The 12738-nt window shown below is 42.1% G+C and overlaps 2 protein-coding genes and 1 non-coding gene across 3 annotated transcripts; 2 read left to right on the top strand and 1 right to left on the bottom strand.

The window, feature by feature from the left end:
• Positions 1 to 227: 227 nt before the first annotated feature.
• Positions 228 to 309, bottom strand: Trnal-uag. The gene has a single exon. It is a non-coding gene; the product is annotated as a tRNA-Leu (tRNA).
• Positions 310 to 497: 188 nt separating this feature from the next.
• Positions 498 to 2839, top strand: LOC124284828 (THAP domain-containing protein 1-like). Its single transcript, XM_046720952.1, has 2 exons — positions 498 to 830; positions 1801 to 2839. The coding sequence occupies exons 1-2, from the start codon at positions 620 to 622 to the stop codon at positions 2103 to 2105; spliced, it is 516 nt and encodes a 171-aa protein (XP_046576908.1). The 5' UTR covers positions 498 to 619; the 3' UTR covers positions 2106 to 2839.
• A 1143-nt stretch (positions 2840 to 3982) lies between these two features.
• Positions 3983 to 11967, top strand: LOC124284825 (palmitoyltransferase ZDHHC16-like). The gene is made up of 9 exons (XM_046720950.1): positions 3983 to 4093; positions 5440 to 5694; positions 5815 to 6006; positions 7320 to 7431; positions 8291 to 8424; positions 8834 to 8899; positions 9321 to 9572; positions 10793 to 10863; positions 11571 to 11967. Exons 2-9 carry the CDS (start codon positions 5473 to 5475, stop codon positions 11692 to 11694), a joined length of 1173 nt encoding a protein of 390 aa, XP_046576906.1. The 5' UTR covers positions 3983 to 4093; positions 5440 to 5472; the 3' UTR covers positions 11695 to 11967.
• Positions 11968 to 12738: the final 771 nt, after the last annotated feature.

The raw sequence follows: 12738 nt of genomic DNA, 5'->3' as shown, positions 1-12738 counted from the left end.
TTGAGGCGTCGCGGTTGGATTTCCCGTTACCCTGACGTAAGTTAAGAGTGCATTTCAAAAGTTTTACGCTGAAGGAAACTGAGGTGAGACCTACCCACCGACGACGACACAAGCTTCAGATCTACTATAAAAGCAAGCAATACTGACTGGGTAATTCGGTGCATCAGTTCAATAGTAATGAAAATGTAAAGTAAAATTTCAGTGACCTGAATAATAAAAAAATATTATGGCAGCGGTGGGATTCGAACCCACGCCTCCTGAGAGACTGGTGCCTAAAACCAGCGCCTTAGACCGCTCGGCCACGCTACCTCACGGCTGATGAAAGCTACAATAAATCGCACACTCTCAAATAACACAGATAACCTCCCCCGCATATACACAAAAGCTCTTACTCAGTGCCTGCAACCATGACTCCCCAGAAGAGCGTACATGTGGTTCATATCACTGCAAGGAGCTTCTTTCCACATCGATCTTTCCGAGTGTCCAAGATTCCACGAAGTCTGCCGATTGCAAGTGCCGCCATCTTTGTGGGAAAAATCCGCCATGTTTGAGGTCAAATAGAAACTAAATCTACTTACATCCTAATTTGTTTACGGGATGCCATGACACCAGAACAGCAATGGTGAACTGCTGTTCAGTAAGAGGATGTTCGAACAGATCAAATCGGGACGGCAAGTCGTACCATTCCATCCCGGCAGTTATCGTGAATCAGGGAGATCGAACGCGAGAATTATCCGAGCAACGACGAGCCCAATGGATAGCTAAACTCGGGAGGGATAACTACACTCCAACCAAGTACACCAAAATATGTTCGGATCATTTCGTGTCAGGTTAGGAGATATGTGTGTCAGTATGTTTAGTTTGCAATCCGAGGGGGAAATGCCTCCAGGAAAAATTACAATATATCCTTGGTTTGGATTGAATGGCTGGACGATCGTGACCTGGCGGTTTTTAAAATCATAATTGTTGGCATAAGAAAGTACCCACATTATCGGGGCACGGGGTATAGCTTTGATATTGATTACTGTTGCGAAATATAACTTATGTTCGGAGAAAGGGCAAGGACAAGTTAGGAATAGGTTCATTAAACAATCTCCCCCATTCCTTTCTTACGACATTATCATGGTTATTAATCAACATAGCAAACCATGAGCCTATTGGCCATATGTTGATACGTGAGAAATCCTTATGGAGCTCTTCTGTTCCACACCATGCATTATTTCGGTGACGGTATGCCCTACGTATAGTAATTAAAGTTGTCCAGCCGCAAGTCCCAACTTCTAAAAAACATGTCGCGGATAAACGTCGGATAAAGATAACCAGGGACATCAGCTCCATGTAAAAAGTAGGGTTTGTTGTTGTTGTTGTGTTAGGTGCTTTTGAGGTCGCCTTCGCCGGTTGGCATGTCGGCAGACCTATCCCTCCTTGGGATGCGTGGGGAAAAGTAGGGACATTTCATTCTCCCTTATACTTTCAACAGGGACCTGATTTCTTTGTGTTCGTCAAGACACAGATACTGGACAGTTATAATCCATACATCCAGAGCCCCAGATAAGCTGTGTATTTACGTAAAATACGCCAAATATATTACCATAGTCAAGCAGCAAAAATATAACCTCGAGTTGCCTACATGCAAATACGCTTAATTTCTTTTTAAAATTTTGATGGTATTTTCACCGTGCGTACTTGTATTAAATTATCAGCCATTTTTCTTTCAGTTGGGTAATGTCAATAACCGATACAAACGAATGTATATTTTGTTTCCGAGTCCATCAATTACCCCCATCGTCTTAATTTCAGGTAAACCATCTACACTGTACGACATCTCTAGTCCAGACTGGATTCCGTCCCTCCATATGGGTACAGGGTTGTCCTTGAAGGATGCCCAGTCTCTCAGTAGATACCGCAAGGGACAGAGAGCTCAGAGGAAGAAAGTTCTGGCAGCTGCGGAGATGTTAGTGGAGATGTCCCGGCGTGGTCGGGACGAAGGTGGGCGTGGCTCCCAGGAAAGTGTGGGCGGGACACAGGCGGCACAGAGTAATCCAGTCAAATACGAACATACGACAGCCAAAACTGAGGCATCAGAGGAAATGTTCTGCATGTAACCAGTCACGAGGCAGCCTTTAGAGATGCTCACCACATTTTCACCTGAAGTGTAGCTATGGTGATGAGAGGACGCATTGGTCATACATGCCAACATGCCAACATGCTTGTGTCAGTGTCAACAAACTGAAAGGTCTTTGTTGGATGTACCAGACACTGAAGTGTGTCGTCAACTATTTTGTGAGCATCCGTCGTCCAGTGTTGAATCACAACACATTTGAAGAGATGAACTTGTGAAATATAGACGGTCGTTTTTACCTCTTGTTTCATACAACTATCCAAGTGATGTTGAATGCAATTGTAGTACTGCTCATGTAGGGTGTGTACGACATTGGACTTGGTATTCATTGCAGCATGAATATAGGGCAGGGGTAGCCCAGGGGTAAAAGGCGCCCTTTTGCTTTGTTCCTTTACGTACCTGTCAGGATATTTGGATCAAGAGTTCGAGGTCCAGACTCGCCCTGATTATTATTTGCGGTTTGTCTGCACCACACCTTTGTTCATGTGTATCTCTGGTGGTACACGCCGTGATATAACTGAAAAACCGTTACAAGCGGCGTTTTACTCACTGTAACTGAATCTTTCCACGCACCTTGTTTAATTTAACTGCCTTGCTTACTTTGACGTTAACACTGAGTGACTACTCACCCCTATACATGTACTTGTTAGTTGTGAGAATTTCATTCATGCCTTATCGAAAAAACGTTACAAGCGTTAGTAAAATGTTTGTTTATCATGAAATTGGTTATGTTGTTTGTGTATCTGAAGTTACAGGTGGTGGTCACAGAGGAATATGAGGGGATTATTGTATGGGGGCTTTAAATATATTTTACACGTGTCATTGAGACCTGTCAGAATTATCCCACACATAACATTTCTTTATCGTACCGAGTTATTATTCGCTATGCAGCTGCGTCCTTCTGTAAATGTAAGATCTAATAGGGATACTCTACAACAGGCCTTATATAGTCTCCCTGGATCTAATGAAGAACAACCAACGCAGTTGAATACATTGATCTAACAGACTTATTACCGATCCTGAAATCCTAATTTTCTCTACACTGCGCAGTAGCTACTCACACCAACTAAGGAAATTAGCTCAAAGTACAAGCTTATTTTCCAGAGTGAGATTCATCTCAACTCGAAATCTGTCTGGGACTAGACCCCAGTCACAGATACACTGACCTATCATCGCCACGATGTGCATGTGTCAACTTCTCGTGGGGAGCTGTGGCACAAAATATGAATACATATGTTAAGAAAGACTTTTATGGACATCGTGGATCAAGCTGTGTGCGTACCAGAGGTGATTTGAGACATGGTTTTGTGTGACCGATAGCCACGTGAGCTGATCTCAGAGCCGATCAAACGAATTAGGAACATACATAGACAAAAGTCTCCAAAAAATCGCGTTGATATTTTAGAAGTCCACTTTAATACATTTCACAACATATCTCACGTAAAACCAAAAGATGAAAAATACTGTAAAAACGCAACGTTAATTATATAAATACATTGACGTCCGATTCATTTACCCATGAACCCATGGACTTTTCAAACAACAGTACAAATAGAGAATTTGTGTTTTGCAATCAATCTGCTGAGTGATATCTTCATACTCCTGTGGTGAAGAAGTTGAAAACACTTGAAGCGGTTTTGATGCCGAATAGCTGTTAAATCTGATGATGAGACGTAAAGCAAACTTTCCTCACGCATGCAGATAGTTGTAGTGAACCGAATGCATTCGCGGAAAATGCCGAGAGTTTTCCGAGTTGTAAATCTTGTCAAGCTCCTTACCAGCGCGTGACAATTTTTGTTGTCCGCCGAGGATGGGTCGTCTCTGTGAGGAGCTTGTAATCTTGTACACAAAGGGACACAACCTACTTCCTGATCTCGTGCCCAAAGCAGTAGAACTGTAGAACTATTAATCGTAGTTTGTAAATTGTAACGTGCAATGACGTCAGAATCACCGACAAAGATGATTTGAAAGGTAATTGTCAACAGTTGTTACAGTTAGTTGAAATTGTCATGTTAGTTGATGCACTGTTACCGTTCACGGCAGCATTGGCACTGGACAAGTGGCAGGCGCCCCTTCAAATGCTTCGATCCAGTCAATAAGATGACAACAGTGCTAATCTGAGTCTGGAAGTAACGGTGTTGGAAGCCTGCAGTAGTGACACGTTGTAGTGGGTCTCAATTCACATAACACTTTAAATCACTGACGTGTTAACTCTCTCTCTCTCTCTTTTCGTCTATTGCATGCTGTGTGACCAATTTGCAAATTATTGCTCTTCAAAATATTTAAAAATCATGGATCCAATTTGTTGTTTATTACTGCCCATGGAGTTTGAGTCCACAAAGACTGACGTACAGAGGCTAGGTATTAGTCTAAAAAGAAAATTAAGATGATCATTAGTTCTTGATTAGTTCTTTAACTACACCAAGCATTTGTGATAGGTTGAAACAAATTTAATAAATTAATGATTTATGATTAAACATGAACCCAGATCTGTTATGTTGCTGTAGAAATGAAGTAGTGTATTATCATCAATACACTGTTAGCCCTAAACAATTCAAATGTACTTAATCATTATCGTAAAGAAGAATACTACTATTATATACCACAGACTGTGGTATAGTATATCTGTATATTTGAAGTGCTGTATCTCTGCAATGTTTTTTTTTATTCGGGTGGGGCTGGGGTTATGACAAAAATATGTACAGCATACAGCATTTGATGTCTACTATAAAGCTATGTCATTAAATCATCCAGGGAGGCAATTTAAATATGTTTGTGTATGAAATTGTGTATGTTTTAGGTTTATGATCTTTTTGCCATTGGTCTTAAACAGAAAAAAGGAAATATCTATGCAAAAACCCACAACATCAAACAGGTGATACAAGAGTGTCTTTGATAGTAATTAGAAAAGTGGTGCGTGATATTACCATTTAACCATTATGTCAAATGATAATTAATATACAGCACAGTATGTTTGGAAAATATTGGTAGGTACATAGCATGTTTCAAAAGCATAGTGTTATCAAACAACTATTTGTGACCAGCTTCCTGTATATGTTATGTAATGTGACTGTAGGCATGAGACGTGACCACAGCAACATGCAGCAGAAAGATGTAGAACATCAAAGTGGTCAATATAGAGGAAGTTAAGAGTATGGTTTAATTTTCTTCTAAAAAATGGAAACATGAACAGATTTAAGAACAGGTGCAATATCTTGTGGCATATATTACAACCCATTACTGCTATTTATGACAATGTGAAAGTCTGACCAATATCAATCACTAAGTAAGAGATGATGTCATCTTTTTCTTTTCAGTTGTAGGTGAAGAATCTCTCCTGAAAGCAGCAAATGTTTGTGCTACGGTCTCTTCTCGTAATGGGCCGTATCACATGGAGGGTGCACCATTGTCCGTCTCGCGTGCGGACATGGATGAAAAGGCACAGAGAATGGTGGTCACTTCTGTACAGGAGTCTGTGTTACAATGACCATAATTCTTGTAACTCAGCGACGGACACTATGATGGAGCCAATGTTTTGGTGTGTGGATCATTTTGCAAAGTATATGGGTCCGGTAAGACTATTTCTCTGTGTCTATCCATGTGAGTAGATCATCCATCGGAGGGCATCATCTGTCCGTCCATATGTGTGTGTATGTTGAATACAGTTTATAACATTTGTCCTAACATTTCAGATTATGGTAACAATGGTTGTGTTCCTTACAACAATGGTGGTGGCCATCTTCTATGTCTGTCTCCTGCCACATATTTACTACGAGTCAATGGCAGCTACTGTGTTTCACCTCGTGTTCGGGCACTGGCTGCTTCTTATGATTGTCTTCAACTACATCATGGCATGTTTCACCAGCCCAGGACACCCTCCTGATGTAAGTACACCTGTGCCCAGACACCCTCCTGATGTAAGTACACCTGTGCCCAGACACCCTCCTGATGTAGGTACACCTGTGTCCAGACACCCTCCTGATGTAAGTACACCTGTGTCCAGACACCCTCCTGATGTAACGTACACCTGTGTCCAGACACCCTCCTGATGTAGGTACACCTGTGCCCAGACACCCTCCTGATGTAAGTACACCTGTGCCCAGACACCCTCCTGATGTAGGTACACCTGTGTCCAGACACCCTCCTGATGTACGTACACCTGTGTCCAGACGGCCTCCTGATGTAAGTACACTAGTGTCAAGACACCCTCCTGATGTAAGTCCACCTGTGTCCAGACACCCTCCTGATGTAATGACACCTGTGCCCAGACACCCTCCTGATGTAAGTACACCTGTGTCCAGACACCCTCCTGATATAAGTACACCTGTATCCAGACACCCTCCTGATGTAAGTACACCTGTGTCCAGACACCCTCCTGATGTAATGACACCTGTGCCCAGACACCCTCCTGATGTAAGTACACCTGTGCCCAGACACCCTCCTGATGTAAGTACACCTGTGTCCAGACACCCCCTTGATATAAGTACACCTGTGCCCAGACAACCTCCTGATGTAAGTACACCTGTGTCCAGACACATTCTGATGTAAGTACACCTGTGTCCAGACACCCTCCTGATATTAGTACACCTGTGCCCAGACAACCTCCTGATGTAAGTACACCTGTGCCCAGACACATTCTGATGTACGTACACCTGTGTCCAGACACCCTCCTGATATTAGTACACCTGTGCCCAGACAACCTCCTGATGTAAGTACACCTGTGTCCAGACACCTGATGTAAGTACACCTGTGCCCAGACACCCTCCTGATGTTAGTACACCTGTGCCCAGACATTCTGATGTAAGTACACCTGTGTCCAGACACATTCTGATGTAAGTACACCTGTGTCCAGACACATTCTGATGTAAGTACACCTGTGTCCAGACACCCTCCTGATATTAGTACACCTGTGTCCAGACAACCTCCTGCTGTAAGTACACCTGTATCCAGACAACCTCCTGCTGTAAGTACACCTGTGTCCAGACACATTCTGATGTAAGTACACCTGTGTCCAGACACCCTCCTGATATAAGTGCACCTGTGTCCAGACACCCCTCAGCTTTGAGTACAACTTGCCTATAATGTTTTCTAAATATTTATGAAATATGTTTTTGAGATATTATTAAATAATTAAGCACACCAGCTAATTGACAGTATGACCAGGATGTTGCTTACTGACACGATTCTCTCTGTGCAGAACCTGCCGGAAGTTGTCTCCATCTGCAAGAAGTGCATCTCCCCCAAGCCTCCTCGCACGCACCATTGTAGTGTCTGCCGCCAGTGTGTGCTGAAGATGGATCATCACTGTCGTATCCTTTCTCTTAGTGAATATCAACACATGCTGGGATCAAGGACAACAGATATTGTTCGACCTGTACTCAAATCTTGCAATTCCATTGGTTAATACATACCACTTGATGAAACAATACGTATCAGTGTTCATGTTCAAATCACATGCCTGATTCTGACCGCAAATATTTACCTTGTCATGTGATGAATATTGACATTTGTCTGCTAGAAAACTTAGTGGTGTCTGGTAGTAACATTTCACAGTTAACGGGCTACTGTAATGAAACCAAAGACAGGTTAAGGATTCATAAACTTTATAGGGAACATTAGTATAGATAGAACAAATGATTCATCTTGATAAGATCAATATAGAAAATATAGGACCCAAAGATTATACCTGAGAGATGGTCTGCCCAGACTGTGTCCCATGTTGCTTTTCATGTTTTCTTATACTGACCAATCAAGAGCAATTATTTGTATATTGTATACCCCAAATATAGGTTTCTCGACATGTGTCCACCTAGCCGTCTCAGGCGGTGGGGTAACGTAGTGCTTAAAGCATTCGCTCGTCACGTCGAAGACCCGGCTTACTAAACTAACTCACTTGCCAGCCGTCTCACATAATGTATGGTGTTCACCATTTGCTAGGGACTAACCTTATACCAGATATATTCTGTTCAATATTTCCTGGGGACCATCTTTAACTAATAAATCTCTTGTTGTCATAGTACAAATCTATTCCAACATACGCTGCATGATATTTTCCAGAAACCTGTGCTACTCTGAACATATATTGTGTATACATTTCGTCATTTGTCAGGGATCATCTGATTCTCAGTACACATTCTCCTCCAGCTAGTTTTCCTCAACCCTTGGCAGCGTGGCTGAACAACTGCGTCGGTTTCTACAACCACCGCTACTTCTTCATGTTCTGTGTATACATGTGGACAGGTACCATGTATGTCAGCAGCGTTGGCTACACCCTCTTCAAACAGCACTTCTACGGCACAAAGGTAAGCCTTCTCCCAAGCTTCGATCTAAATGTTATTTACTCTATGCAGTACAAACCTACATTTATTGATTCATAGTTTAATCTTGTATCTATTCTGATTTGAATTCTCCATGTATATTCTTAAAATTTTGCTCTAGTTTTTTTCTAACTGGTGTTGAAATTGAAGTTTTATCTGAAATTAAGTTTAACAGAAATAAGACAGGTCTTTCTTCAGTCATGAAACCAGACAGTCAAGAAAATTCAAGCAATTTTGCAGCCAATTAAGTACTACAATATCATGTCAGGCGATTGCTGCATTGTGACATCCCTAATCACAATAATCCACATTCAAATGGAATATTTACAAGCCATAGAGTAGCATGACGGCAACAGTCGGTTGTTCTTGTTCTGACAGAATGTTTCTGTTTCAGGACATTGTTTTCCCTGGATTAGTTAATCCTCTAAATCTCGCCTGGGATGTTTGGAGTTCCAAAAAGGTAATGTCTAACTATATCTGCAGGGTACAATTCAGGTGTGAATTTTCTCAATGTACCTGGTGCAGTCTTCATTTAAACATGGTGGCATGTTATAGATCTTCCATAATGTACCACCTGCTTTGTGTACCACCTCCATAATGTACTAACCATGCTTGTCGTAAGAGGCGACTAACGGGATTGTGTGGTCAGGCTAGCTGACTTGGTTGACGCATGTCATCGGTTCCCAATTGCGCAGACTCATGCTGTTGATCACTGGATTGTCTTGCTCGCTCGCTCTCACTCGCTCACTCACTCAGAGGTCTTTTCTGTAATATACAGTCCCATGAAACCTGAAGTATTTATTGTGATTTGATGCCTGATTGATGGACAATCAGAATTTAGTATTTTATGTCATCATTAAATGTTGTTTGCATGCAAACAGGTGACACCAGAAGCTGTGGTACCTGTGACAGGGGTGGACTTGTTGACAAGCAGTGTGGACGAGTTCGAGCCTGAACTGAAGGCACAATGGATCCACAATGCCATAATCTTTGAGTTCCTGCTGTGTACAGGGGTGTGCATCGCTCTGGGGCTCCTCACTGTCTGGCATGCACTCATGATCAGCAAAGCAGAAACCAGCATCGAGGTGCACATCAACAAGAAGGAGAGGAAGAGGCTGAAGAAGAAGGGCATGGTAGTGAAGACTTTATCCGTTGTCTAGTGGTAGTGAAGACTTTATCCGTTGTCTAGTGGTAGTGAAGACTTTATCCATTGTCTAGTGGTAGTGAAGACTTGATCCGTTGTCTAGTGGTAGTGAAGACTTTATCCGTTGTCTAGTGGTAGTGAAGACTTGATCCGTTGTTTAGTGGTAGTGAAGACTTTATCCGTTGTCTAGTGGTAGTGAAGACTTTATCTGTGGTCTAGTGTTGGTGCACGGTAGTGAAGACTTCATCTGTTATCTAGTGTTGGGACACGGCATTTTGTTCACAGTGGGAATTACAACCTCTTATTGTCTTCTATTCAGAGGTCCTTTGAAATTATGAATTGGGACATGCAGAAAATGTGGTTGCCCATAACTGGCAAAATGTTACCTGCCCCACCCCTCCACTCCACCCTCACATTGCTGGGGTGTTGCTGTCACTGTGTTATCACCTTAATGCTGTGCATCAGGCAGGGGAATTGTGTTATCACCTTAATGCTGTGCATCAGGCAGGGGAACTGTGTTATCACCTTAATGCTGTGCATCAGGCAGGGGAATTGTGTTATCACCTTAATGCTGTGCATCAGGCAGGGGAATTGTGTTATCACCTTAATGCTGTGCATCAGGCAGGGGAATTGTGTTATCACCTTAATGCTGTGCATCAGGCAGGGGAATTGTGTTATCACCTTTAATGCTGTGCATCAGGCAGGGGAATTGTGTTATCACCTTAATGCTGTGCATCAGGCATTGTGTTATCACCTTAATGGTGCATCAGGCAGGGGAACTGTGTTATCATCACCTTAATGCTGTGCATCAGGCAGGGGAATTGTGTTATCACCTTAATGCTGTGCATCAGGCAGGGGAATTGTGTTATCCCCTTAATGCTGTGCATCAGGCAGGGGAATTGTGTTATCACCTTAATGCTGTGCATCAGGCAGGGGAACAAGAGGTACCATTTTTTAAAGTCTTTTGGTAAGCACCCAGCATTGATTTTTTTCTCAGGCAGACACTCTATCCACTAGACCATGGAAGGGGTCTATAAGTAACAAATTGTTGATATGGTAAACTTTGAGGATCCCTATTATGTCCAGAGCTGACTGTGGAGCATTGTAAAGTTTTCCCTACAAAACCAGCGCTGGTGATAGGGACACCTTTCTCTTTCCGTTCATGATTTCATTATCAAAAGCTGACATTCATATTTCCTAATGTTGCAGATTTTTAAGAATCCTTATGACTTTGGATTTGTACAGAACTGGAAGATCTTCCTTGGTATAGAAAAGGGCAGGTAAGATGTTTCTGCTGCAAAAGATTCTTAATACTCAGTTGAAGGATAACTACAATCTGTTTGGTTGTACTGCTGAATGTGGTATCCTTCTGCAAATATCTCATATTGAGGAACAGGTGGTGTAAGGGACGGTTCATAATTTATGGCTAGGGGCTGGTGATGATTTGTATGGAGGAGCATGTACAATGTGAATGACACACACACACACACACACACACACACACACACACCCTAAAATTTATGTACAAAATAAGTGACCCCCCTTGCATGTCAAGTACAAAATCAATGACCCCCTCCCCTTCCCATAATTTCTAAGCATAATTTTGAACATATTTTTATGTACAAAATTGCTTGAGTAATGCGTGTGTACAAAATTGCTGACCCCTAGTACGCATGGTGTACAAAATTGCTGACCCCCAAGCTCCCCAGAACTAAATGGGTGAAACCCCACTTAAAATCATCATTCTTTCTCCCTTTCTTCCCCCCCCCAGCCATATATTATGAACGGTCCTAAATACCTTTATATTGCTAATTATGACAGCTAGAGAACAGCATACCATAGCACTACGACTGTTGTAAGTGTATGTTAGGTATGCAAGTTACTAAATGCAAAGATGGTTTTGTTCACATGAGAGAATATAAACTAATTCTGTTCGACTCCATTACAAATGGTATGTAACCATAGTAACCATTGTACATCTTGGTAGTTCCAGGTCCTTCTGGCGACACATCCTCTTCCCATCATGCCACTCACCAACAGGAAATGGTCTCACATGGAGAACTGCAACCTATCAGCTGAACAAAGAAGAAAATGGCCTCCGGTTGTTATGACCATGACACACTAGACCAGAATTCTCTTTCAGACTGTTCTTGTGGTTGACATGACTCACTGTGATCATACCCAGATATGCTTTTAAAGGACTTTAGGGATGATATGTGATAAGTGTGCTCAATGTTTTCTCCACACTGCAGGGCAGGACATTCACAGAATTCATGGGAGATTATCGACATATTCATGGGACTTCCAAAGCATAATCACTAAACATTTATAGGACTTTGATTTGGGACATCACAAGACTTGGCCAGGACATCCAGGACATCAACAAGCACTTGGCTAATGGGACATTTCAGATGTTGCTTGACACATGTCAGTGAAGATACAGGTTAGATTGGTCATGCTGTTGACCCATGGATTGTCTGGTCTAGATCTGATTATTAACGGGATCAGTTTCAGATGTTGCTTGACACATGTCATCGTATCCCAGTTACGTATATTGATGCTCATGCTGTTGATCATTGGATTGTCTGGTCTAGATCCGATTATTTACAGTCATCATATAGCTGGAATATTGCTGAGTGTGGCGTTAAACATAAAATGAAAACAACACTGAAGCAAATTCATCACAGTTGACGGGGACATTCACAAGATACATCTGTATGATACCCATATGACTTTCAACAAACATACTGAGGACATTATTAAAACATCCACAGAACATTCACAAGATATCCTAAGGACTTTCACAAGACAGCCAAAGGATATTCACCTCACAAACATCAAAAGGACGTGTTATCCACAGGACTGTTCTGAACATCAACGGGGCAAAGGATTCTGTGTTCTTTGTTGGACTCCCCATTCAACTCAGGTATTTGGCTTCCAGTCTGCTGCAGATACTTTCCTGAGTCACGTCAAGACTGGAAATTTGTGTGACTTTAAAACCATGTGTCTGCATGATTGAGAGTTTGTGTGTCCGTGTTCAACATTCCACCCTCAATTTCATAAAATATAGATCTTTTATACCTTGCTCCGTGAAGGTCATTGGTCATTCCATAGGAGTGTGCATCAGTATACCTGAACCATGAGTACAATGGATG

The sequence above is a fragment of the Haliotis rubra genome, unplaced genomic scaffold (genome assembly GCF_003918875.1).
Source record: "Haliotis rubra isolate DU_JTF1 unplaced genomic scaffold, ASM391887v1 Scf345, whole genome shotgun sequence".
Taxonomy (NCBI): Eukaryota; Metazoa; Mollusca; class Gastropoda; order Lepetellida; family Haliotidae; genus Haliotis; species Haliotis rubra.
This window is presented reverse-complemented; position numbering and strand designations above follow the sequence as displayed.

What these genes read in the sequence shown, in the direction of transcription:
- LOC124284828 (XM_046720952.1), top strand. Translation starts at nt 620, where the DNA reads ATGGTGAACTGCTGTTCAGTAAGAGGATGTTCGAACAGATCAAATCGG. An exon ending in TTCGGATCATTTCGTGTCAG is followed by an intron (nt 831 to 1,800) that starts GTTAGGAGATAT and finishes TCTTAATTTCAG; the next exon opens with GTAAACCATCTACACTGTAC.
- LOC124284825 (XM_046720950.1), top strand. Translation starts at nt 5,473, where the DNA reads ATGTTTGTGCTACGGTCTCTTCTCGTAATGGGCCGTATCACATGGAGG. An exon ending in GAAGATGGATCATCACTGTC is followed by an intron (nt 7,432 to 8,290) that starts GTATCCTTTCTC and finishes AACCCTTGGCAG; the next exon opens with CGTGGCTGAACAACTGCGTC. An exon ending in GGCTGAAGAAGAAGGGCATG is followed by an intron (nt 9,573 to 10,792) that starts GTAGTGAAGACT and finishes CTAATGTTGCAG; the next exon opens with ATTTTTAAGAATCCTTATGA.